The 27,880-nt window shown below is 38.5% G+C and overlaps 1 protein-coding gene across 3 annotated transcripts; it reads left to right on the forward strand.

Moving 5' to 3' along the window:
* The first annotated feature begins 1,017 nt into the window (after positions 1 to 1,017).
* Positions 1,018 to 27,642, forward strand: ARNTL2 (aryl hydrocarbon receptor nuclear translocator like 2). 3 transcript variants are annotated; one of them, XM_018083677.2, is made up of 17 exons: positions 1,018 to 1,167; positions 8,416 to 8,563; positions 9,826 to 9,861; positions 11,605 to 11,643; positions 14,114 to 14,271; positions 15,418 to 15,497; positions 15,836 to 15,928; positions 16,913 to 17,030; positions 17,738 to 17,881; positions 19,474 to 19,714; positions 20,650 to 20,756; positions 20,890 to 21,040; positions 22,173 to 22,228; positions 22,898 to 23,006; positions 23,680 to 23,767; positions 24,879 to 24,987; positions 25,202 to 27,642. In XM_018083677.2, exons 1-17 carry the CDS (start codon positions 1,062 to 1,064, stop codon positions 25,336 to 25,338), a joined length of 1,920 nt encoding a protein of 639 aa, XP_017939166.2. In that variant the 5' UTR covers positions 1,018 to 1,061; the 3' UTR covers positions 25,339 to 27,642. The 3 variants fall into 3 exon arrangements, with proteins under 3 accessions (XP_017939166.2, XP_017939167.1, XP_017939168.1); XM_018083679.2 differs by lacking the exon at positions 1,018 to 1,167 and adding an exon at positions 7,032 to 7,049; XM_018083678.2 differs by lacking the exon at positions 25,202 to 27,642 and having other exon boundaries at positions 1,090 to 1,167; positions 22,898 to 22,917; positions 24,879 to 24,989.
* The last annotated feature ends 238 nt before the right edge of the window (positions 27,643 to 27,880 follow it).

Genomic DNA, 27,880 nt, shown 5'->3' on the forward strand with positions numbered 1-27,880 from the left:
AGGCCTCTGCCAACCAAAAGTATTCCAAGATCCTGACTTGGGTATGTCAAGATTATCTTAAATCAGGGTGTTCTTTGGTGCAAGATCTTTGTACACTTTCAAACCAGTGATGTGTGTCTCTCGATTGTGTCATTATTGTTTTGTTGTGCGCCTTTTGTGGACAACATGATGGATCTGGACAGGCTGGATTGATGGGCCAAGGCCAGCAGGATGAGGTTCAAGACCCAGTGCCGGGTCCTGCCCTTGGGTCACAACAACCCCCTGCAGCTCCAGGCTGGGGCAGAGTGGCTGGAAAGTGCCCAGTGGGAAAGGCCCTGGAGTGCTGGTGATTGTCCCCCTGTGCTGGGCACTGGTGAGGCTACACCTCAAATCCTGAGTCCCGTTCTGGGCCCCTCACTACAAGGACACTGAGGGGCTGGAGTGTGTCCAAAGGAGGGCAATGGAGCTGGGGAAGGGTCTGGAGCACAGTTGTGATGAGGACCAGCTGAGGGAGCTGGGGGGGGCTCAACCTGGAGAAAAGGAGGCTCAGGGGGGACCTTTTTGTTCTCTACAACTCCCTGACAGCAGGCTGCAGCCAGGTCAAGGACCTGCTCCCAAGGAACAAGTGACAGGATGAGAGGACACAGTCTTAAGCTCCACCAGAGCACGTTTAGGTCGGACATCAGGAAGAATTTCTTCCCAGAAAGCATGCTGAGACATCCGAACGAGCTGCCCAGGGAGGTGGTGGACAGTGACTGTGCCAGGAGGTGTTTAAGGAAGGACTGTGGCGCTCTGTGTTCTAGTTGACAGAGTGGTGCTCGGTCACAGCTCGGGCTCGATTATCCTGGAACTCCTTCCCACCCCAACTGGCTCCGTGGTTCCACAAGTGCTCCTCTTCCCCTTCGCCGTCCCCTCACACCGCCCGGTCCCAGCTCTCGCGAGAGGCGGTGCGCGGGGCCGGGGCGGGGAAGATGTCGGGGCGGGGGCGCCTGAGGGCGCGCCGGGGGGAGCGGCGGGGCGGCCCTGATCCCTCCCCAGGGCCGCCGGCTCCTCCTCGCTCACCTCAGCTCAGCCCCCCCTGCATGCCGCCGGTGGGGGCCTGTGGAGCGGGGCACGGGGCCCGCCCGCCAGGCCGAGGCAGGAGCGGGGAGCGCCGAAGGCGCCGAGGAGGAGCGGCGGCGGCGGAAGGTGGGAGCGGAGTCCGCCTGAGGGGCGGACGGCGGTGGCGGCCGTGGGTGCCGTGTGTCGGGTGTGTCTGTCTGTCCGTCCCCCTCGGTGATGTGGCGCGGGCGGGTGTTGTTGTGAGGCCGGTGAGAGGCACTGTGGGGTTCCCGCCCTGTGCCCGGCGCCGCTCAGGCGCTGGTGGGGTTTTGTGTTTTAATTCTCGCCGGGCGCTGCTCTCCCGCCCAAGTTCCTTCTCAGGTAGATGTACCCGGGGCGCTCACGGGGAAACCGCGGAATCCCGGGAGTAGGGTTGGAAGGGACCCCTGGAGACCATCCAGTCCACCAGGGCAGGGTCACCTGGGGCAGGTGACACAGGGACGCGTCCAGGTGGGCTTGGAATGTCTCCAGAGAGGGAGACTCCACGACCTCCCTGGGCAGCTCTTCCAGTGCTCTGCCACCTTTAGTGTAAAGAAATTCTTCCTCATGCTGAGGTGAAACTTCTTGTGTTTTAGTTTGTGGCCATTGCTCCTCGTCCTGTCGCTGAAAAGAGCCTGGCACCATCCTCTGGCACCCGCCTGTGTGATGGTCACTCAGTGCTGTTTATTGCCATCATACGGACGTGATGTGCACTAAAAATCTCTTTGGTTTGTTTTTAACTTACTATGTAGTTCATAATTTTTGGTAATACACTTACCCTTGCGTTCCTAATACTCTAGTATGATTTTTTTTTTTTTTGGTAGGTAAACATAATTTAGTATTTTAGGTATAGTGATTCTGGCTTCTCTGTGTGTGTGTGTGACCAGGGTTTGATGTTCTTTCCTTGTTTTTAATCATAAGTTTCTGGTACTAGAAAAACCAGGCTGGTTGTAAAGCAGAACCAGCAGCTGCTCCTCCTGCCTGGAAACGAGTTCAGTGCTTTCCCTCTGCGAGGAGAAAGGAGTGTTTCGAACGGGGTTTGGAGAAACAGGAGTGAGCCGCTCCCTCTTAAGCCAGCACTGCAGTTCTGTTTAGTTAGCCCAGCTCTTCTAGGCTTAGTAGTAGTGTTTCATAAACCTCTGTTGGGTTATGGGTGTTTTAATGTATATGGGGGCCCTGGTTGTCTCAAATAAGTTGACAAGTTTCTGTCTCTGCTGCTTGGTTGTCTAAATATTTGGGTAAAATTTTGTGGCAAATAATGTAGTGTTTGAAAACAGAGTGAGGTGTTTTCCTGTAGTATTTTTGCAGTCTGTTGAATTGCTTAAATGAGGATTTGTTGTTTATGTCGTGCACATGCTGTAAGGAAAGGAAATACGTAAAATAAAGAAAACCCCAAGTGCATGGATGTTTCCATTTACAGATGGATTTGGGAAATCGATGTTTTATTGTGAAATAACCCCCCTCCTTGCTTTCTGTAGCTACCCATGTTTATACCTGTTCTTTTACTGGATTTTGAAGAAAAAAGTTTTGTGTTTGTTTGCTTTTAAGATACTTTTATCTTAATTGTTTGTGGAATTAGGTCCACACTAAGGTTGACTGCTTAATAGATTTTTTTTTTCACTTGAGTGTACATGTTGCTGTTGGTACATTTGCATATTGTGAAAAACAAACTTTAAACCGGACATTTGACAATTAGATGATTCCAAAACTCGCAAGGAAAAAAACTCGCAAAACTACTCACCATTCCTTTAGGAGTGTGTGATTGGAGGGGACTTGTGGTTTGTTTTCTATTCACTAATGAACTATGATGCATGAGGCTCCTGATTTCTCTCAGTGGGTTTTACCTGGTGTGAACCTGAAAGTGCCTGGGAAAGCAGGGTACCCTTGCAGGGCCTTCATTAGCTGGTTACTGTCTTATTATAGTTTTTAATACACTAATAGGTTTGGCCAAATATTTGGTGTTTGAAATCTGTTAAGTAAATGTGTTATTTAATGGGTCAGCTGTTACTGTTGACTGATTCTCTTCTGAGTGGTGAAAATAAGTAAAAATAGAAGCAGAGAGTAATCAGTTGCCTCTGTTATTGTTTGATTTAAATGCCTATAATTCAGCATATTATAACTTTTCCTTTCATTTGCTGATATTAAAAACAAATTCAACATTTTTTAATTTAACGTAGAAGAGTTTATTCTCTCCATAGTGTTGTTCAGAAGATTCTGAATTCTCTGTCTCTTGCTCCTGCATTACAAAATTTGGGGAAGAATAAGCTGCTTTAGACTGTACATTTCTACTGTTTTCAGAACTCCAGTGAAAATTGTTGGCCCAGCTTTCCATGAGAGATATTGTGGGCAATGATCTTGCTGTAACCAGTCTGAAGATGCTTTTCATGATCTATTTTAAAGGTCTAGAATAAATTAATTAAAAATAATACTTAATTCAACTCTCAACCCTGTTTAGAAAATATGGTTCTTTGTTTTCTACTGCAGTTCAGATCTGCAGGAGCTGTAAAGGGACATCACAGCATCTGCAACTTTCTTCCTCCTGCAGCACTGTATGTATGGAGGCTATAAGTATAGATCTGTCACTCTCTAATAAAAATCTGCAGTAAGAATTCACTGAAATAATTTTAGAAAAATAACTCCATGGTAAAATAAGGCAATTTCCATGACACAGTTATTTAACTCAATAGCTGTCCTCTCTGTGTGCTCCATGTGTAGATGGATATATCTGGAATTGCTCAGGTCATCAGAGACAAGGAATCACAGAATGGTTTGGGTTGGAAGGGACCTTAAAAATCATCCTGTTCCAACCCCCCTGCCATGGGCAGGGACACCTTCCACTAGCCCAGGTTGCTCAGAGCCCCATCCAACCTGGCCTTGGACACTTCCAGGGATGGGACAGCCACAGCTTCTCTGGGCAACCTGTGCCAGGGCCTCACTACCCTCCCAGGGAAGAATTTCTTCCCAACATCCAATCTAAACCTGCTCTCTGTCAGTGTGAAGCCATTCCCCCTTGTCCTGTCACTCCAGGCCCTTGGAAATAGTCTTTCTCCATCTTTCCTGTAGGACTCCCTTCAGGTCCTGGAAGGCCACAATTAGGTCACCCCAAAGCCTTCTCTTCTCCAGGCTGGACAATCCCAACTCTCTCAGCCTTTCCTCACAGCAGAGCTGCTCCATCCCTCCATCTTATATCTTAAAAAAAAAAAAAGGATGTTCATTATGACAGAACTCAATAAATTGCTGCTCCCTGGTTTGGTTTGCAGGGCAGTTTTGGTGTTACTGAACTGGACTCCCTTCAGGAGAAACTAGACTTTTCTTGCAGCAAGGTCAGTGCTGCTCCAGTCCCACCCCACACATCCCCCACTGATTTCCCACTGCAGATGCAGCCCAGGAGCTCCTGTGAGCACATTTCAATTTTAATAACTTATCTACTTACGCTGCAGAACCCTCCTGTGCCACTTCACAGCCACTCCAACAGAATTTTGAGTTCTTTAAACTTGTCACAGCTGAAATTTCCAGCTCAAGGTTTTTGTGTGTGCCAGGAACATACCTTTGGAAAATCCACATTTTAATAGTTTGTGGCATCTGTGATCTTAGAAATTCAATTCAAAGCAGCTTCTTTCTCCTCCTTTCCTTCTGCCAGAAAGTGTTTCAAAATAGAAAGCTGGATTAAAAATTCCTTATTCTTCAAAAGGTTGTGCCAGTGTTACCACATTATTAACCACTTTTCTCCAAGTCTCACTTATCCTCAGACTGTAAAGGGTGTCACCATAAGTTTTATAACTGTACTTATTCATGGACATTTTATTTCAAACCCACTTTGCTGCCATATCCTGATAGCTGGATTTGGATGCTGTTTTTTAAACTGGCTCAGTGAGGGTTGACTGACAGCTTTTATATCAATTTATTAATACATACATGGCTTGTATCCTTCTATGTGTCTTCTGATAATTCTAAAAAGTCAAAATAATGTTTTGGTACTAAAGCAATAATTTAGGAAACCTATGAAGAGGAAAAGGTGATCTTGCACAGGGAGGTGAGCGGGCCATGAGGTGATAGTGCATTAATTAAGGCATTAATTTTGAAAGACTGTCTTGGGCTTTGTTGCATGTGATACCAGTAGATGCTGCAGAATTGCATGATAGTTCTGTAGCCACCTTGGGTAGGATTCATCTCACTCCTTTTTGATGTCCAAGTGTGGCTATCCAAGTCTGAGCCAGTTGCTTTGGTTCTTGTGTAAAAGGTGGATACTCTTGGGCTGCATCTCATGGAACCAACTGTAGGAATCTATTTTAGATGGAGATGAATCACCCTAGAACTGTTGGATTCCATGTAGCCAACTGGAGGAATCTATTTTGGGTAGGGATGAATCACCCTGGAAATGTCTTCCCTTCAAGAGGGGTTGGAGTGTCCACTTTGGATGTGGACATAGTTGTTTGCTCAGATGAATCTCCCCTTTTATGGCTGGTGGAGTTGGGCCACAAGCTTTTTCTAATAGGTTGTGTTTGCTTAGGAACTGAAAACCTGTAAACTGTTGGTGGAGCAAACAGCTCAGGAATGTGGCATGTGATTGGAAAATGTTATTGGAAAAATGTGGAGTCTCCCAAGCCTTGTTTCTTTAAAGCATTGCATGGGATTGACACAGAGGCTTTGCTGAACACAGGAATATGTTGATTTTGTGTGTCTATATCCCACCCCAAAGAGCAGTTCCATGCAGCTCATTTGCAGTTGTTCACTTCTTTGCCAACCCCCTGGGGACTGGAATTATTATTTCTTTTCCTTGTAGAAAAACACGAGAGAGTGGGGTCTTGTATTTTGAGATGATGAGAACTGTGCATATTCATAATCATTCCTTAAATGCTTTCTTTGCCTGATTACAAAATATACTAACATTAGTGTTAAAATATACTACAATTAGTGTTAAAATAATAGGGTTTTTTTCTGATATACTTACTGGGAATGAGCTATTTTTTCCACATGGTGTGTTTGTACTTCTTGGATGGTCTTTGCTTTTTCACAGAGAGAATGATTCCAGTGGGGGGTTTCGTGTATTGTTTTCATCCGTCCTGATGTGTTCAACATGCTTTTAAAAGATTTTTGATTTTTAATATAGATAAGCTTTTAATATAGATATGCTTAATGCCGAGAGCCAAACATAGATCATAATGGACTTGTCTTTGAGGAACTATTCATTTACCATTAAATTTCAGTTGTCAGTGTGCCAGGGGCATTAACAATGGAATGAACAGTAATAAAAGTGTCATTTTTCCATGCTGGAGTTTTATTGGGCTTGCAAACCAGGCTAGTGTAAGTTATAGCCCTTGAGGTGGTAAAACACATCATCTCTGGTTGAATTAAACTGTTTCTAGTAGTTAAAAATGATTTTACAGGGAAATAATCCATCTCCCAAAGTGAGAGAGCTGGAGAAGAAATCTTTCATCTCACACTCCACGAGGTTGACCCTCTCCAGCGAGAGAGAAGGAGCACCTTGGAATTACCTGGTGTAATGATAATTATTAGAGAGCCCTCAGAGATTATTTTAAATCACCTTTAGTGACTTCTCAGAGCTGACCTGGCCTTAGGAGCTGTTTCTACCCACTTCTTGCTCAGTGAGTGGTAGGTATTAAATTCCACAGAACCACTTTTCTATTGTGCTTGGTAGTTCTGAAACTTTAAGTTGATTTCTTTATTTGTTTTTTTTTTTTTGCACTGTTTATTTTTGAGTGTTTCCTTTGTTTTGTTTTTTTTAAAATCTTAAAATATATATATAAAGAATAACAGTAATTCTGATAGTGTGATGGATAAGTTGGGAAAACTGTGGAAGAGGTACTGGATTTTGCTCCTTTAAAAGGAAGTGGCTCACAAAGGCTGGCCATCTGTGTGCACAGCAGTATTTAGGTCAGTGGGTCTGTGCTGTCCTGCTTTGTTCCAGGACGAAAGGATCTCTTGTGCTGGAGGCATTCCTGTCTTGGAGTCATGTAGGTCTCTAGTCAGTAAGTACTCTTTTATGAATATTCATCATGTAGGATTATACTTTAGGAGCTTAATGTAATAATTATAGGATGCTGTGACCTCAGTGAGTTAAAACTACTCCTCTTAAGTAAACAGTTCCTTTGGAATCATTAACAATTTTTGTTCTATAATTGTGTTAGTAACAGAAATATAAAATGAGAGACTATTAGGAAGAGGAGATTAATCATAAAAGTATTTCAAATGTCTACCATTTGTGCCCTTGTAGTATTTAGCATGTCACTTTTAATATCTTTTTATCATGTCATTTCTCTTAATATCTTTTTTATCATGACATTTCTTTTAATCTTTTGAGCATCCTTAAATTGAATATAATGTGTGTCTGAAGTAACTAAGTTTTCTTGCTGTTGCAGAAAGGCTGTTACTTATTTGTCAGGTATTTCTTGATTCTTTGAGTTTCCACCTCTTTTTTTTGAGACTTCCTGTGTGACTTAATGAGTTAAAGAGCTTTCTAAAATAAAACAGGGGCTGACTTTGTGTCATCTGACTTGACAGAGAGAGGATTAGTGGAAGACCAGGCAAGCTGTTGCTTGAGTATTAGCCTATATTCCTTTAACTCTCCAGAGTCATATTCCAGCAGCAAATGAAAACCTAGAAGGTCATTTTTATGGTGCAAGATTTGTTTACACCTGAGAGGAAAAAAAGTGTGCTTTGTATCATTCTTCTTGCACATTTTTACCTTTTACAGACAGCACAGACGCCAAAAAAAGGAGGAAGAAAACATCCATTTTTTTTCTCCCTGTTGGATTTTAAAAGTACTCACCTTGGCTTTTGCCCCCTTCTAGAAGTAGGAGATGCTCCCTTCCTTAAATGACTTCTCTCTGTCTCTCATCTGTTCTGAGCATGCGAAGCCTAAAGGAGTTCCTACTTCAAGACCCTTCCATCTTACATGACAAATATCCTGTGTAATTGTGGATTTTTATACCAGGAATGTAGCAAACTGGGATTTATTTTTTTTCTATGCAGCTTGTTCTAAGAAACATAGCTCCCTATATATTTTTTAACTTTAGTTTGAGCCGCAGTGTTTGGATATGTGAACTCATGCCACAGCTGTGATTCAGCAGGATGTCTGAGGTGCTGGGGATTTAAGGAGGGGAGTATATATATTTTATATATATGTTTTATGTTGATGGTGTTGAGATCATTACAGCACTGTGGGAAAACAATTCCCTCTTTGCTGTACTTAGGTTGGAGCAGTGCAACCTTTGTTTTCTGTGTCAGAGACCTGGAAGCCACATACAGAGACCACTCTTGTCCCAGCTGGGAATCCAAATGGATCCATGCTGATGCAGCTCCTCCTGAACATTGAGCTTTTATTCCCGTTCACAGATAATTTTCCAGTAGATGGGAGCCCATGTGTTGCCTCTGGAGTCTCCAGCCTCATGAATCCCATAACCAAGCCTGCCACCACCACTCCTTTCAATGCTCCTGTGCCTGAGATTCCCAGGAAGCGCAAAGGGAGTGATTCCGATAACCAGTGAGTAACTTTGTGTCATCTGACTTGACAGAGAGAGGATTAGTGGAAGACCAGGCAAGCTGTTGAGTATTAGCCTATATTCCTTTAACTCTCCAGAGTCATGTTCCAGCAGCAAATGAAAACCTAGGAGGTCACTTTTATGGTGTAAGATTTGTTTATACCTGAGAGGAAAAAAAAAGTGTGTCTCTCTGTGTCCCAACTTCAATTTTTACATTTTCTTCCAGATGCATTCTTTGGCAGCCCCCAGTTATTAAAACCAGTATCCTGTAATGCTGTATCCTGGCCTGAAGTGTCTGGATAATGTCTTTAATGCTGCAATTTCAATCCTACCTTTTTAATGGTCTTTTCTCCCTTTTTCTCCCTCTGCTTTGTGTGCTGGTAAACACAAGTTATTAAATTGCTTGAAATCTCCCAAGTTCATCTGGAATATTACCTTCAAGCATGAAACCAGATTGTTAATTAAGCTCTTTGATCTGGAACTGCTACTTCAGTGACCAAAGCAGCCACTGCCTTAAATGTGGGGACAGACCTGTGACCTAAAAATGGGGACTGTCCCATAATTGTGCTCAGGCTTTTTAAGTGGCTCATACTTGTTTTCTCCTGGTTTGTAGCTGCCAAACAGATGCCAGTTCACCAAAAAAGTGATCTGTTCGAAGCTGTATTAATCAGGTAGAAGCGAGGGGCACAAGCTAGATTTAATGCATTACAAATATCTCCAAACTAGTGTGCAAAACCCATCTTTAAAAAAGGTGGGGGTAGGAAGTTTACATGTATTTGTGATTATTAAAGCAATTCTCTTTAATACCTGCTTCTTCCATGTATATTCCATTGATCTACAAAATGTACCCATACTGTGGGTGTTGATGTAATTTTCAACTTGGAGATTCAAATGTGTCTTGTGGATCACTGAAAACTCCAGCAGTAATTAGTTTCTGGGGGAAAAAACAGAAACTCTCCATTCTTTTTCAGTAGCACTTGTGGATTTTTACCCATTCAGTAAAAGTGTTGGTTTATCAGTAGAGTTTCCCTGAAGTTTGAATCTCTCTGATTGAAAAAAATCATGGTCCAAGTCGAAAAACTAATCGAAAAGGTATTGGTTTATAAGAAGTACTAATTAGGTCCTAAAAACTGATGTTCTTGCTGAAAGGAATCAAGTGGGGTTTCCACTAAAATTGTTCTGTGACTTTTCTTCCTTGGGTCTCTCAAGTCATCCTGTTGTGCTCCCAACTAAATTTTGCTTACTTTATATCCTGTTTCTGCAGGGATACAGCTGAAGTTGATGGTGATCCTCAGAAAAGGTACTTTTTATGAATGAATCCATCTCTTTTGAGTGCTTATGGACATGTCACGCTTCCCTTGATAAGCTGTGTGTTTCCTTAAGGAATGCTTCATCCAAGGACAGGGCTTTGTACAGCACAAGATAATGAACAGGAGGGGGAGGTCCATCCAGTGTTAAGGGTTCCTGGTACTTCTTTCCAAGACATTTCTCCCTGCTTCCAACTTCACCAGACTTGTTAGGATGGAAGTTAAGAATCAGAACAGATGAAAAGTACCTCTTAAATAAGAAGACTGGGGAGGTGAAGGAAAGGTCTCATATCCTTACAGGGCTGGTGCATGTACACATTTATGTTTGTTTTAACATTTTCAAATGCTTTTTGAAATATAACTATGTTAAAATAATGAGGTGGCAAACCAGAGTTCAGACTGGCTGTGCAGCATTAGTAAAACCCTTTGTGTATCTGTGTTATGGGATGGTTAATGACATGGTTACTTTGTTGCAGTTTCTTTTTCTGCATCTGGATACCTTCCTTGAAAAATACATTTGTTTACAATAGCCATGCAGTGGCTTTTTTTTATGGAATAAGACTATTTCAGTTGGAAGACACCTACAGCAATCAGCCTGAGCACTTCAGGGCTGACCAAGGGTTAAATCATGTTGTTAAGGGCATTGCCCAAACTCCTCTTAAACACTGCCAGGCTCCAGGCATCCACCACCTCTCTGGAAGCCATTCCAGTGTTTCACCACTCTCTTGGGAAAAAAAAGCTCAGTAATGTTCAGTCTAAAGTCCCCTGGCACAGCTTTGAACCATTCCTACATGCCTATCCCTGGATACCAGGGAGAAGAGCTCGGCACCTCCATCTGCACTTCCCCTTCTCAGGAAGGAGGTCACCACTCGGCCTCCTTTTCTCCAAACTAGACAAACCAGGAGTCCTTGGCCACACTTCTGGATGGATTCAGGGACCTTCACAACTTCACCAAACATCTCCTTATATTTTGGGGCCCACAAGTGCACACAGTATTCCAGGGGAAGCCACACCAGTGCTGAGCACAGCAGGATAATCACCTCTTGGACCATCTGCTTATGGTGTTTGATGATCCGAGGATGTGGTTTTTTTAGAAAAAAATAATAGTTATTGCTAACTTATGTAAATCTGAACAGTTACAATGAAGAAAAGTCCCAGGGCCTTGCAACCTAAGTCCAACCTACTCCTGTGTTTGCATTTATCATATTTGTTATGTTACAGACACTATGACTGTGTGTCCTTTACAATTTTATCACATAGACTTTCCAGTCATTGCTGTATAGGAAAACATTTAATTTTTACTTTTTAAACTATAATTTAGGGCCAGTCTAGGCAAGGATTGCTTATTTCATCATCTGACAATAAGATATGAGAAATCAAAATGTGAATAGATGATCTCTCCTGTTAAATTTTAAATAAAAAAAGTAAAATCAAGCTTAGACTGAAGTTATTTGAATGTTCCAATAATGTTGTTTTCTTCAGGTTACAAATAGCCCCATAATTATGAAATATCCCCGTAATATGGTCAAACAACTCTGAATATTGGAAGTTGTATTTGGTCTCTTTCTGTTATGCATCACTTGCTACACGAGTTTTGGTTTTAGGAATTTTTGTGGGTTTGCTTTTGCCAGAACCATAGTAAATTTGTAGCATTTTATATCTTCTGAAATCTGTGGGAGGAAAGAAGTCCCTGGCATTAAATATGAAATGTAAAACTATATCTTATTTTTGTCTAGGAGTGAAGATGAAGAACATGTTAAAGTGAAAGATTTCAGGTACTGATTTACAATAGAAATATGTTTTGTTAGTAAGTAATGGGATTCACAATAGTGAAATATGAGTTTGTGAAAACTCTCAAATATTTAACAGTATACTTTTCCCTTTCCCTGCTAATTGTATAGGAATTTTCTACTAATTTTAATAAAAGTTGCTGCAGAATATCTCAGAAGGTTTAGCAAAAACAGGAGAATGAAATTTTCAAGGTGAAAATTAAATGCAGAACATTCAAGTCATATATAAAGGGAGGAGCTGATGCTTCATTTGGGTGAAATTGAGAATTGGTTTTTTTTTATTTGTCCACACCTGCAGATATTTAAAATTTATCCCACATAGAAATGGATTCAGCTAAAGCACAGCAGAGAATTCTCATCCTGGAACAAGTTTTTGTATAGGGAATTATTCAAGGTTTGCCACTGAACTTTGAATTCAGATCAGTTGAAATTCACTTGTAAGATGCATCCACAATTCAGCCAGATATTTTCAACTGTAGACAAGCCACTTTGTAAAACTAGAGCTGTTCTATAAAATTGATTTAAAAATAAGTGTTTTGTATTTTTCATGTGAGCAGAGATGTCAAGCCAGAAATCCATAATCCACTCAGCATGCTGTCAGAAGTATTATTTATATACTGTGCTAACTAATAATTGTGAAGTGTCCCTGTAATCTAAACAAAATCAATGAAACTAAAATGTTCCAAGATATATTTACAGTTTTGTTTAACTTCAAAATTCATTTTTCTTCAGAGAGTATCTCAGATTGCTATAAAAGATTATATTTAATGACTTTTGTGTTGTATTGTTCATTTTTTTTCCTTGAGTTTTGGTTCATTAGTTGGAAGAAAAAAAATAGAAGACTCTCTGGAGCTTTTCTTCCCAGTTGTGTTTTTCCAGTGTTTTTTTTCCTGCAGCTTTTCTTCATTCCCATTTGTAACTGGGAATGTAACAGAAGGCTTTTTGAGTCATCCAGTCATCACCTGAATTTCTGCACCCACCTTAATTTTTCATAACTTCTTATTGACCCTTGGAGAGGGGAAATGGCTGTATCCGTCTTCCTGAGGTTCACAGTTCAAGGAGACACAAGGTAGTACTTGATTGTTCCTACAATAAGGAAAAAGTTAGGTGAACCTCTATAGCTGAGCATAACTCCTACAATTAAATTTTTTTAAAAAAGGCTTTAGAGGGAGAAAAACTGATTTCTTGGCAGAATGACCCAGAATCAGTTGTGTGGTGGAGACATTTATTTTTTGGCGAAGTAATAAAAATAACAGACAACGAGGTCTTTAAAACTGCACTTTGTTCTTTCTCACCTTACCAGGAAAGGGAAAGTTTTCTGAGTTATTCTGGTAAATGACACAAGGCATAGCTTTTTCTTTCAGTTCCCACTACATCCCTTGTTTGTTGCTGTGCTGGGAATAAATGCTTGTGTTTGCCTTCAATCTGAGGGGTTTTTAAGGGAATGAGTTACCAGGAAGACACTGCTCATCTCTAGGTGTTGAGAGTTGAATAAAACAGATTTCAGAGAGGCTTTAGCCTGTGCTGGGACATTTGTTTTGAAAAGGAAGAGAGCAGAATGAACACCTCATCCTACACCCCATCCCATTACACAGTTACAGAGATAAGGCCAGGAAGCAGAAATGTCTCCCAGGAATTCCTAAGGACATCCAGAGTTTCCCTCTGTACAGTAGGGTGTCCAGGTAAGCCAAAGGTCACAAGAATAATTTAACTTTTATAAGTCTTCATGGTCACATATAATCAAATTCTTCCTTGACAATGTTTTTCCTCCTCAGTTTTTCCCATCATTATTGTGACCATTTCTTTCATTCAAGTGAATCCCATTCAGTTGTCCAAGTGTATGAAAATTGTTTCAGTGCAGTAGCACTTGTGGGGTGTGTTCCATGCCAAAATTGAACTGGTGAATGTTATGGGGAAAAAAAAGTCATGTGTTCTTGTCGCTGGAACAGAGAGATTTCTCTGAACAGTTTTCCTGCCCTCTGTAGGCCTTGCTTGCCATGGAAGTGACAAGTGTGTATTGTTTATACTTATAGACTGTGTGAAAATATGGGATGCTTATACTTGTTAGCTGAGTGTCTAATTATAAGGTTTGAGAACATAATATGTTTATAGAAAGAAAACCTTGAGAAACTGAAGATAATGAAACACCTGCAAATTTAGTAAAACCCTAAAAGCAGATTAATTAGAAAGAGGTTTCTATGCCAAGGATGATTTCAGATGACGTGGACAGAACATCAGGTCCAATGAACTGGAGACATGAGACTCGTGCACAGACTGAGCTATCCAATCACCTTGTTGTAAGCATGTGCCCCAAACAAACTAAACTGTATAAAAGTTAACTGATTTAAATAATAAATTTGACATATTGCTGACCATAATGGCCTGTGAGCATTATGTTCATGCCTCTCCATCAATATGTTCTATATCTCTTTTTTAAAATATTTTTTCTTCTTAGAGAGGCTCACAGTCAAACAGAGAAACGAAGGAGAGATAAAATGAATAATTTGATAGAGGAATTGTCTGCTATGATCCCTCAGTGCAACCCCATGGCCAGAAAGCTGGACAAGCTCACAGTGTTAAGGATGGCTGTGCAGCACTTAAAGTCTTTAAAAGGTGGGTTTTAGGAAACTTAATCCTTGTTCTAACAGTAGTTAAACTGTGTATCTTCTTTGATCTCAAATAAATCAAGGATAACTCATTTTACATTTCCTTACTGTATTTAGTTCTGGGTCTGTTCCTCATTTAAATCTCCATCTGTATCTTTCAGAACTTAATGTCTTCTTTTTGCTTAGTATAGCAGAAAAAAAGCCACCCTTCAGTATTTGATATTTTCTATCTTGCAGCCAAGTCATTCCTTGATTCTTTTTAAAAGTCCAGGAGTCAAAAGGAAAGTTGCAAGACAAAACATCAACAAAATGGTTGATGACTTTGATAACATTAAAGTCTTAAAAATTACATGTTAAAGAGTACCAAGAAAAAGAGTTATAAACTCCTGGTAGCCTCAGTCAGCTGGCAAAGTTAAAATAATCATGGATCTCAGGGAATGTTTAGTGTCAGGATCAACCCAGGAAATATTCTTTCCTCTCCTTTTGCTATTGCTGGGGTTTGGGATTCATATTTTTTTTCCTCCCCTAAAAAAATTATATCCAAATGCAAGTTGAATATTGCATAGTCTGTCAGCAGAACACAAGATTTTAGGGACTTGCAATTTAAACAATCATCTACAAGAAATCTTCAGCTCAAACATTTATGTTTTAACAATAGGATGTGAAAACTGGGCTTCACCCAGCACAGTTATATATATCCTCAAAACAAATGCTTTAAGAAACACAAGATGCTCTGTGGAATTATAATAAATGATGACATTTGCTGGAAAGTTCAACTGCTATTTACCTCAAAAAATATCTAGAAAAAGTTATAGAAATGCCTGTCATGGATAAAAATTCTTTATTTTGGGATGCTTGCCATGGGTACTAGAACAGCACATGCAGTGAGTCAGTCTCACTACATTTAGTGAGACATTCAGTTTAACTACAATAGTGTGTTTTTTTGATTTTTGGCAATAAAAAATGGTTACGTACTTGTACGTTTGAGATTTTTTTTAATTTTTAGAATTCCTAGAACTTTTAATTATTTTTTTTATTCAGCTGTTCTGGTCACAGAGAAAAAAATACAAAATATATAATAAGTATAACTCCTTTAAAAGTAAATTTAAAATGTAACATCTGACATTATGTCTGGGATTAATCCATTTTCCAGGTTCCAGCAGCTCCTATTCAGAAGTCAGATATAAACCTTCATTTTTAAAGGATGATGAACTCAGGCAGTTAATCCTGAGGGTAAGTGGAAGGAAACTCTCAGTTGAATGATGTCCTTATTAACTTGAATTTTGTAACAAACTTTGCCCAGATCTGTAAATGACTCCCAAGTGAAGCTGGGCTTCTCTGGGCAACCTGTTCCAGGGCCTCCCCACCCTCACAGGGAAGAATTTCTTCCCCATATCCAATTTAAACCTACTGCCTGTCAGTTTGAAGCCATTCCCCCTTGTCCTGTCCCTTGCAAATAATCCCTCTCCATCCTTCTTGTATTTAACTTTAAAAATCAGGTTTAGAAGTGTACTTTCTTGTAGTAATGTTTTAATGGCATGTTTTTAAAGACAGTATTTTTATATTTCCAGGCTGCAGATGGATTCCTGTTTGTGGTTGGATGCAACAGAGGAAAAATCCTGTTTGTCTCTGAATCAGTTTGCAAAATACTGAATTATGATCAGGTTGGTTATAGTTGACCTTCTTGCTTTGCTTTTACCTTGCATTTTCTGAGAAATTTGAAAACTTGTACATTTTTATTATTTATACCATTTCTTGGGCTTTCTTTGGTTTAAACCAGACCTGGTATATCTTTTCTTGGAATTTCTTTAAAACTTCTTCAGAATAAGGCTGAATATCCTGTAATAAAATATTTGCAGGTACACTAAGTGTTCCTGACCTGAGTAACAGCCCCAGATTTCAACTCATCCTGAAGAAAACTGCTACTCTGAGAGGATAATTGGAAGATGTCCTAATTTCTGTGTGCAAGAGATTTTCTTTTACATAGTGAAGTGATTTTCAGGTGTTTTTTTTTAGGCCAAGGAAAATTGGTAGTTCAGCAGTGGAGGTTAATTAAAGCTTTCCTTGGTGATGCCTTTATGTTTGGATGCACTGTATAACACATTATCCACAAGAACAACCTGAATGGGACTCAGCCTGTGGAATAAGGGAAATAGGAAAAATACAAAATACCCTTGATTAGTTGACCTTTAACATCATGGGCAATTACCACAAGTAATCAAGGCATGATAATTTGTTCATGATCTGTGACTTCTGTTTCACAAACAGAGGCTAAAACAGTCAGTGCTGCCATCTGGCTACTTGTATAACTTTAAACCCATTTGTGCTGCCTTCATTTTCTTCAGAAATGTGAGGATTTTCTTCATAAATGGAAGGATTTTGTTCACTAATGTAAGGATCACCAATCTGGACTCTGTTCCATACATTTATTTTTATCTTTTTTTTTTTTTTTTAAAGAAAAAAAGCAAAACTATCCTTTTCAATTGAAGTGAAATGAATCATCTTAGGGGAACAAGCGTAAAGCAGATTTCATTTTTATTTTAAACTTCTACACTGACACTTATTTTTCTGAGATAAAGTAACACGTGTGGAGGCCCAAACTGGTGTGGTTCTCATCTCTTCTGAGTTTTGTTTTGTTTTTAAAACAGGCCAGTTTAATTGGACAAAGCCTGTTTGATTATTTGCATCCAAAAGATGTTGCAAAAGTCAAGGAACAACTTTCTTCCTCGGATGTCTCCCCTCGGGAGAAGCTCGTGGATGGCAAAAGTAAGTTTATTTTTAAAGAGATGTCAGTAAATGTAGTTATTATCCAGGATAGATTAATGTATTTTTATGTGCCTGGGTGTCCTTGTGACCCATTTGAATGTGTATCTGCTGCTCAGTGCATTTGCAGTTAGAAGTTAGCCCAGAAAAGAATTGATTTTAGATCATAAGAATGACTGAGATTTGCACTGTTGAACATTTACCAAACTGTGGTCTGACCTTTTTCCTACCAGGAACACTACTTTTTTTTCTTGTATTTGCTAGGTCTTGTCAATACAAAAGACTTGATGGGATAAAATACTCCAATATCAAGAATCCCTGTCTTCTCTGAAAATGCTAAGTGTCAATCCTAATGTAACCAAACCTTCCTCTGCTTACAGTTACTTCTAATATGGAGAGCCTTATGTACTGTGCATCTCAGGGCTATTTTATAGCTGGCTTTTACAAGCATCTTTGTGCCAAAAACAAGTTGAAAATTTATTAAAATACCACTCAAAATGCCAGGAGGGGTTTAAAAAATAGTTTGGTAGCTCATTTTTAATTCTGGAATCTGTGGGACAACCGTGTTTTATTTATTATTTAAACTTAGACTTATTGCATTGTAAGGCCAAGATTTATTTAGGAGAATGTAATACTAGAAGCTACATGTTTTCTGAAGTGTTACTGTCCGATTTTGGGCTTTTTTAACTGCTTTACTGAATTTTTGTAAGCTGGCTTGCAAGTCCACACAGATTTCCAAGCTGGACCTGCTCGGCTGAATTCCGGGGCTCGCCGTTCCTTCTTCTGTCGGATAAAGTGTAGTAGGACCACAGTGAAGGAAGAGAAGGAGTGTTTGCCCAACCCAAAGAAGAAAGGTATTCAACCAGTGTAGATCAAAGGGGGGCTTTTTGTCTTGAAATTTGGTATATTTAAATTCCAAGTTAAAATTCCCAGCCACTTCTGTGACCCTTGTAGTTCTCGCTGATCTCACAAAGTAGCTGTAGAGAAGTGTAAATTGGAAAACCAGTCTAATTGTACCCTTTCTCCTCCCTGTTCCCTCCTGGAAAAGAGGGAGGGAGGGAGTTACAGTGGCTGTTTAGGAGCATGTGGTCTATGGTGGTCAAATTTTAGAAGTCTCAGGGAAATATTTGAAAGAACTGGAGCAGATCAGAAGAATGAAACTAAATAACTTTGTCTTGAAGACAACTGAGTGAATAAGGCCTGCAAACTCTACTATTTTGAAGGAAAAAAAAAGCAAGTAAACCAACTTTTTTTTCTGATTTACTTTTTGTGTTGTGTGTGAGTTTTCCTTTTTTTCCCCTTTTCATTGTAAAGTTATTTTATCAGTGTAATTCCATTCATTTTTCCAAGAATTGTAATTTAGTTCATGTTTTCGTATGCCTCTACAGTAATCTACTCTTGTCAAATTTGCAGTGAGAATTTCAATTTTAAAATGTTATTTCCAGCTTTTGTTTAATACCTTAGTCTTGATTTTTGCAAAGGTGTGCTGAAATTGTTTGATCCTGAAAAAAACCCCTCCAACTTCTCTTTTTCAAAGTAACCTCTTACTGTTGAGATACACCACACAACTGTAAAATTTAAGAGGCCCGTAATTGTAAGTAAAATAGAATTTGGTATCCCTTGATGTGTCAAATAACTCAGTGAGATAAGAATATGATTTGGATAAATGTTTGTTGGGAAGGCACCTGGGAAACTGGGACAAAGTCACAGTGGGATAACTCAGTTTCTCATTTTATGGAGTTGATAAGTGTTTTTTTTCTAGTTGAGAGGAAATCAAACCTGTGGAAAGCATAGAGATATCAGGAATGCTTTGGCATTTTTGGGGGGAAGACAGTTCCTGTAGGACATGTAAAATCATCTCTATGCCTCGATGCATATGAGAGTGTTTACATGTTATGTAGGTGACAAATGTGCTGTAATTTAAGACATGTAAAATATTTGTATTCTGAGAAAATTGTGGAATTCAGAAGCCTCAGATAAACAGAGAATAACCTGGATTGTTTTGGGTTGTTCACAATTGATTCTTTTAGCAGTTGCAGTAAGTATATGTTAAAATCATTGTGTTCACAAAGAATAAATTGATTTGGAAGCCGCAGAGGGCCTTTCCAGTGAATTTTAATTTATAATCCATATGAAACCATATAAAGACAAAGTGAGCTGTGGTTACCAGACTGTTGGTTTGCTTTTTTTTATTGTGACGCTATGTTTGAACTGCCAACACCTATAACTTATCTTCCTAAATTTTACATAGGGTTAGAAGCACTCTCTCCAGGTAAGTCAAAATTAAGTAGTACAAAATCAATTTAAAATTGCTCTGTAAAATTATCTATAGCCTTTTAGGTAAAAATAAAATGTAGTTGCTGGTCTCATGGCCAATAGAGTAAAAAAAGTAGTTTGGTTTTCTTTTTGAACAATAACTGCTTCTTAATTCATTTCTTTTTATCAGATCACAGGAAATACTGCACCATTCACTGTACTGGGTACTTGAAGAACTGGCCTCCTAATGAGGTGGGAGTAGAAGAGGAAAATGATGCAGAAAAGGACAGTAGTAACTTTAACTGCCTTGTTGCAATTGGGAGGTTACACCCTTATATTGTTCCCCAAAAGAGTGGAGAGATAAAAGTCAAAGCAACAGAATTTGTTACACGGTTTGCCATGGATGGGAAGTTTGTTTATGTAGATCAGCGGTGAGTGTTTTGTTCTTTGTGGAGAGAAAATGCCATTGACACCACTAATTAAATTTTCTGTCAGAACTGTAATTTCTTGAGCAGGACAGAATTTCTAATTAGAATTCTTGAAAAATTTTCAGAATTTTTCCTGCTGTATACAAGAAATATTTCGGTCTGAATCTATGAGTACTTGGGCTCTTGTGGTTTTTTTTTTTCCCAAACATAAAACTTAGTGTATAGAAGTGTATTGTTCTGTAGAAATGGGTTATAAAATGCACTCATGTACTTATTTATTCATAAAGAAAAATCTCAAGTTAGAGCTTCATAGCTCTGCATATGATTAAAGTAGTAGACATTTAACCAAAAGTTATTCTTAAAATCCTACTGTTTGGGACAAATATGTCTGAGTGAGGTACCAAATTATTTCATTAGAAATGAAAGCTAAGAAGTTCCTCTTTTTTGAACTTTCTGAACCAGACTTTTATTTATTGTATAGACTGAGTATATTTTATTTGTTGTATAGACTTTGCATTTTGAATTTCATTATTGCCACTGGAGATTGTGTTGCTTTCACTCATCTGTTCTTTCATCTGAAAGTGTCAGTGTAACCCTGTTCCTTGGAGTGGCAGAGCAAAATTCAATTACTGAGCGTTTTAATGACTCCTTTTGTGTGACCAGTTCTCTGACTGGCTAATTATGACCTAATCACCATAAGTATTTTTTGTGAACATGTAGTTTGTTTGTTTAAACACTGGGGTTTTTTGTCTTTCAATTACCATTTATTGCAAATGGATAATTTGCAGTGGATTGTTCTTTCAGAGCTGTACTAATGCTTTATTCCTTTTCTCAAACACTGTTTCTTTAAATATTAATTTTCTGCTTTACCTGATCCTGAAAATAACAGTTTTGCAATTGTTTGAATCCTCCGGAGTTCATGTTTTTGTTTCTCACAGTGCAACAGCAATTTTAGGTTACCTGCCCCAAGAGCTTCTAGGAACTTCTTGTTACGAGTACTGCCACCAGGATGATCACAACCATCTAGCTGAAAAACATAAAGAAGGTACAAAATAATATCATTAAAACACTAATTATGGAAGTTCACCAAGTCCTGAGCCTCCCTCCTAGTGGTCTACTTTTTAACTTTACCTTCCTAAGTATAAATATGGTGACTATAACTTTCCTTTCTTATCTAGTGCTGCAGAATAAAGAAAAAGTCTTTACAAATTCCTACAAATTTAGAGCAAAAGATGGGACTTTTGTTACTTTAAAGAGTCAGTGGTTTAGTTTCATGAATCCATGGACCAAAGAACTGGAGTACATTGTGTCAAACAACACTGTGGTATTGTAAGTAATTCCTATCAATCTCCATGTTGTTTTTTTGTCTTAATTACAATTAGCATTAGCAGAAAGCAGCCTGTTTAAGAAGCAGAACAAGGCTGGAAAATATCAGTACAAAAAGGGGCTGAGTAACCTGGACAAACATTTTTTGGCCTTTACCAGCTATTTTATCAGGCCTTTATCAGCCCTGAGTCATGGATTCAACTTTGAAAACTGTGTTGTTTCCTGGTAGGGAAAAATGAGGTGAAAGAATTTCTTCTTAGAGGAGGATCTTTTTAAGAAAAGGAGATATGAGTAAATGGACATGTCGAGTTAATTCTGCTTTTCCTCCTTGGCTTTACAAGACTTCATATGTCAGTTGACCCAATTTTAAGGGCTCCTCCACTTACCAGGTGTCAGAAGGTGGAGAAGAATAATTGATAGATACTCTCCAAATTGACAGCCTGTGGGACAGTAAATAGATGTGTTCAATTCTTCTTTTTTACTTTTAATTCTTCTTTTTCATTCTCCTTGCGATGGAGCAATAATTTGGATTGTTCCAGTGATACCGGGGGACAGAAAGGATTTTAATTCTATTAAAATCTAAGTTGCCAAGGGGGCCTTTTCCTTGTTCTGTGTCTGGTTCATGCCTTAAGTCAACATCACCCACCTATTTTGCCCACATCCTTTTTCCTCAAGAAGACAGAGAAGAGCAGTTAAGACAATCAGTGCTGGGCAACAGCCAAAGGACACTTTTGCCTGCCCTTGGAAATCTGTCTGGAGGAGGGAAGGGAGGCAGCCACTGACCTGTCCTTGTAGCACTTGTTCCTGGTTACCTGCTCTCCCTCAGAGAATTAAATTCACAGTCTTGTTCTCTTGCCATGGAAAACAGACAACCATCTTGGCTTTCTTTTTTATTTGGAGAATAAGTGGGAATTAATATTTCACCCAGAAACAGTGCAAAGGATTGAACATTGAAACGTGTAAGGAATTTCTCATTTTTACTACTTTGAGGATGTCAGGTTTTATTCTGTGTGAAGTATTTTTGAAATCAAATGTAAATATGCTGGATTTTGCCCTTGAAAAATTAGCTGATTTTTTTGTGGTTTGTTTTTGTGTGTGTGTGTGTGTTTGTTTTTTTAATGTATGTAAATCTCAGAGGTCATAAAGAGTCAGCTGAAGAAGAGGTTCTCTACAGTTCCCAGCCTGCAGAAGGCAAGTGTTGCTTCTTACAGTTATCAGACGTGCTTTTCCTGATCAGTCATTTCAGATTTACACCCTCCAGGAATTTTTTTTACTGTAGATTGCGTGCAAGGAAGGATTAATTTTTTTGAAAGCTAATTCTGGTGACAGTTTCTAGCTACTAGCATCCTAATTCATATCATTCACAGAACTATAAACAGAAGCATATTTTTGATTTCTAGCAGCCTCTATTGTAGCAAGGATTTCGTTTGGTAGGATGTTATGCTTCTGGCACAGAATTTATTCATATTTTATCCACTTTTCTGAAGGAATGCAGTTGTGCTCTGAGTTTACCTGTTGAATACAGAGCAGTACTCATAGATACATTTAGTTAATATTTTTTTGTGACAAATCAAAGGGTTTTTCTCCCTCATATGCTTTGCATTGTCCGTGAGAGAGACTGGAGGTGGCAGTAATTAAAGCTAATTTCACGACTGGAGAGCAACAGTTTTTACAAATACATTATTCACTTGGCTTTATATTGCAAAGGAGGCTCACAACACCCTCCCCCATGAATCAGTGTTTTCAAGAATTTAATTTCTGAAAATAAGAGATACAGAACAGAAACTGCTTTAAAATGAATTCTTGCTGTGCAATTAAACTGCTACAGGTTTAAAGCTTTGGGGTTTTTTTTATCTCTAGATGCTGTAAAACAGTCTTTAGTAAGTGTACCTGGAATGTCCTCTGGAACAGTCCTTGGTGCTGGAAGTATAGGAACCGAAATTGCAAATGAAATATTAGAGTTGCAAAGGTAATAAATGCTCAGCATCATCATTGGGCTTTTAAACAAAGGTGGGGAAGAGGTTTCGTATGATATGTGGGGGTTGCTCAGATTTCATTTTTATTAAGTGTATCAAATATTTTGAGACTGAGCAGTGGCATTGTGAGATACCAGTTCTAATCTAATGTAGTAATGGCAGAACACATCCCTGGTGTGGATAAACAGTTTTGTTCTGGCCATGCCATTTTCTTTGAGGAAAGGATTATTTAACTGTGACTTCCAAAGTGTTACTGTGGTGCAGCTGCTTCACATAGTGTTGAATTGGGTAGATAAACCACTTGGGAATGGGAAATGAGTTGTCTGAGAGTAGTGTTTATGTTTTTCTGGTAGGAAAACTTTCTTTGAAACACTTCCATAGCCTGTGTTGTCACGGAATGTAAACCTGTTTCCAGTTCCAACTCTTCCAGGAGTTAAGGCTTCATCAGAAGGTCCAACCACTCTTGTTAAGGTCAAATTCAGGGTGATGGTAATATCATCTCATCAGTTATCTGAGCGTTAGTTAGAATTTAAGACCTTGCTGTCTCAATTTACCTGACCAGAGCTTCATCACTGGGGAGCTCTGCTGGCTTCTGCAACACAAGGGCTGTTATTCAGTGTTTGATCAATGGGACCTGGTAAATCAACTAAATATATGCAATTTTAGGTTGCATTCTTCACCATCAGGGGAGTTAAGTCCGTCACATCTCCTGAGAAAGTCCCCTTCTCCAGCTTTACCTGTGAACTGCAGCGATGTGAGTATGGAACTGCTGTAAAAATCTAAAATTACAGGGTTAATATCAGTCACCTCTTCAGTCTGACAACCTGAAGATCAGCTCTGATTTTCTCTCACTTGTATTTTTAATCTTTATGTTCTTGAAGACCCTTTAAAAAAATCTGTGCTGTTTTGAAATGTTTAAAATTGTGACTTTGAAGGTGTTCCAGTAGTCTAAAAATTGTTAGGACATGCTGTTTTGCTAATTTTGTGGTGCTACACACACTAATAACTTTATTGTACTTATTAACCATAGCTATGGCATAATTAACATATTTTTAAGCTAACTATATTTTCTATTGTATTATGTACACTGTGTGAATAAACATTTACCTCTCCATCAGCACTTTTTGAAGGTAAATTTCTTTCCATTTAAAGACAATTTATCATCCCATTGCAATTTTCATTTCCTAACAACACTACTCTGGACTAGGGGTTGTTTTGGCTTCTTTCCTTTTCTTATGATCAGTTTCCCCTGTGTTACCACAGATTTCTCTGCCAAATATTAGTTGATTTACATATACTGAACTCTAAATCATGCAGCATCTTGTCATAAGGATAATTTCACTGTATTCATTGAAGGATTTTCTTTATTCTGTGCTTTGGTATCCCAATGTTCCCAGAATACTTTTGGAAAGCATTTCAATTTTATTAATTCCCTAGTGGAAATCAGGCAATCCAAGAAACTGTTCTGCTAAATCTCATGTGTGTGTTACATTAAAAAAATGGGGGAAAAGTAAAAAATATTATTTTTTTCTGATTGGTTTGGACTAGGATGATTTTCATCTCAGTTGTTGCTATGATCAGTATTGTGTAATGCACATAGAACATGGTAGGTATGAGTTGGGGTTTTTTTAATCTTTTAGCTGGAACATTTTGACGTTGACAAACCTGTCGCTGGGAATTTGTAATTTATTGTGGACATGGAAATTATTTTTAAATGCAGAAGATCTGCCTGTTGATGCCTGTTTTTCACTTTCTCTATTTAATTCTTCGCAATCTGACAGCAATTTATAATGTTCCTGTAATGTAATAATTGTGACTAAATTTAGGGTTTAATTCTATCCTTTTCATTCCTTCTGTTCTTTCAGGTGCCAAATAAAGAGTTGATCCAGTTATGTCCTTCAGAAACAGAAGTTCTGGAGAATTCTGAACAAACCCGGGGTGCTATTCCATTTCCCAACAATGAGCCTCTACTCAGTAAGATTGATTTCTCTTGGGGATACTTTGGGAGTTTTTTTTTCTTTCTCCTTATTAAGTTTGTACAAAAACTCAAACCCACCAACATTAGGAAAAGGGTTAATTGATTTTAGACTAAAAGGGGGCCAATTTAGGTGCTGTTTAAAAACAGTTACGTTTTGAAAGTTCATCGTGCTTCTTCTTGCTTATGCTGATGTTTTAATCGCTTTTCCAGGTGGTAATTCCCAGCTGGACTTTGATGCAATATGTGAAAATGATGACACTGCCATGACAGCTCTCATGAATTACCTGGAGGCTGATGGAGGCCTTGGGGACCCAGCTGACCTCAGTGACATCCAATGGGCTCTCTAGTGTTGCTTTTTTGGGATAAGAAGGAATGTAAAACCCGTAATGCACAACAACCACACATCCTCAGTACTGTATTATAGTTTTTTTAATGTCTCAGTTGGATTCAAACTTACTGTCTATATATATTTTTAAAGACTGAAACCTTGTTCAGAGAGACACAACTTCTGCTGCGCCTCTGGAAAAATGCAATATTTTTTTTTCATGATGAGGAAACCTTGAAATTTTAATATTGAACCATCTGTAACTGGAATGCTTAGAACACATTAGTATATTTTTACTAAGAAGCTTTAACCAAAAGGTACTGTACAATGTACAGGAATACTTATTTCTTAGTTTTAATACTTAAACTTTTATTTATTGGTTTTGTTTCGAGCAGTAGAATATTGGTTATCCATGTTACCTTCTGTAGAACCTTGTATGGTTTGAGGATATTTGTAACTATTAAATTTCATGGAAATGATGATTTGCACACACTAGAGTTGTAAAAGAAGGTGTTGTGATTCTCAAATGATGCAGTTCGTGATTCCTTGCCCTTCTCAGCAGTGCAATTTTTGCAGTCAAAAGTGAAAATAAAGAATACAGATCTGGGAACAAAGGTTGGGATTGGATCCCCAGAACAAACAGAAGAGAATGGTTTGAGAAAAACAGTCATTTTCCCAGTAACCAACATGACAAGGGTATGAGAAAAGAACACCAAACTTTTTAATTACTATTTTGTATTATTTTTAATGCATTATTAGTGCAGAGAACCTGAGACAAACAATGCCATAACTGTAATAAAGCACTCTGCTCTTCTCCCAGGTTATTTTCTAACTAGAAAAGTCTGAACAGACTGTCTTGGTTCCAGAGTGAGACTTGCACTGTCTGTTAGTGAAAAAATGTTAAATTCTAAAGCCTCTTTTATAGTCTCTATGTTTTTGGAGATAAGGAGAACTTTCTATTGCTTGAGTCTGTGACTTTTTCAAACCTCTCTGTAATACGGCCCTGTCTGTAAGTAAATGCTATGCAGGATGGTCCTTTGGGGGGCAGCTTTTGCAAATGTCACAGCAAATGACTCAAGAACATAGCACTTTATAGCTTTTATTAGAACAGTATAGCATTAATATATAAGGTGGATCCTTTTATCTCTGGGTTAGACAAATTTTTGCATAGTTTTTTCCCATTTTCTCAGTTGTTTTTGTTTTAATTCAGGTAATGAAAGGAAAGCATTTGGAGATATTTGAGATGTGCATCTTTTAATAGAGACATTTAAGCACAGGTACTACCATAAGCTCTATGGCATTTAACACCCCAGGGCAGTCTGTTCCAGGGATTTTTGGGAAGGCTAGAGTGTGGGAGCACATGGATGTGGTAAACACTAGATGTCCCCCTTGTCCTGCTGGTAACCACCACTTGAACTTGTTCCCTGGTGCTTGACAGAGGAGCTTTATATCTTATAGATATGACTTTTTTGGCACACAAGGAATTTTTTTAGTGATGTCCAGATTTGTCGGGTTGATTTTTCTTTCTTTTTTTTTTTTTTAAAGTCTATATTCCTGCTTTTGTCCTCTTTTTTTTTTTCTTTTTTCCCCCCCACAGACCTGGGGCCAAAATGATCAGTTCTCTGGCTTTATTCAAATGAACTTTTCTGGTTTTTCACACAAAATGAATTTTGGGCAAAGTGAGAAAAATAAACAGATACTTTCTAAGAACTGATAGAAATCTATTTGCATAAAGGAAATTTGAGAATTACAGGTTTTGCCATTGTAAAATGCATTTTCTTTTTTCTACACTAGAAATAAATTCTAAATAAAGCAAGAAATACAGTAGTTAATAGATAAGTGACTATATAAATAACTTAAAATTATACAGACTTTAAATAGTTTTTTTTCAAGTAGATTAGTTTAAAAATGGGGCAGCTGTTGTTACTGAAGAAGCATATTAGTTCTTTCACAAGATTTATATAAGTGTCTTTAGTCAAACCATTTTTTTGGGATTCCTGGCTTTCCCTAAAAATATAAAAACAAAACTGTAACTTTCTTTTGCAGTCAATGATCAATATTGTGGCTCTCGATTCATTTCTTAGATTCTCCCTTTACTATTTGTGAATTTTTCTGGCTTACAGAAATCTTTACAAGAAAAGGTATCACTTTGTAAATATTTTTAGTGAACTGAATAGATATTTTTGAATACAGCTGAGATAGTTTGTGCTTATTTCTGTTTGTATAATAACACAATTGTGGTAAGACATGGACAGTGTGTGTGTTCTTTGGTGCAGGTAATCAGAGGATGTGGTTAAATCAGGTCAATAAATGTTATTTTGATGCACTGCTGTTATTCTGCTAACAATTCTATCTAATACTGAAGTTAAATAACAAATAATCCTACTTTCAGATCTCAGGGTCCTTCCCTAAAAATATAAATGGGAAGACTGAACTAATTTGGTATCTCAGTGTGATATTCCCCAGCCAGGGTAACCTTGTAATCCAAACTAATGTGCGTTTTTTAGGTACTAAACCCCCCCGAGATTGCAGTTTAATTGGGCTGGCTCTGGAGAGGAGGTGCC

Source organism: Manacus vitellinus, unplaced genomic scaffold, assembly GCF_001715985.3.
Source record: "Manacus vitellinus isolate BGI_N305 unplaced genomic scaffold, ASM171598v3 scaffold_66_pilon, whole genome shotgun sequence".
In the NCBI taxonomy this organism is placed as follows: Eukaryota; Metazoa; Chordata; class Aves; order Passeriformes; family Pipridae; genus Manacus; species Manacus vitellinus.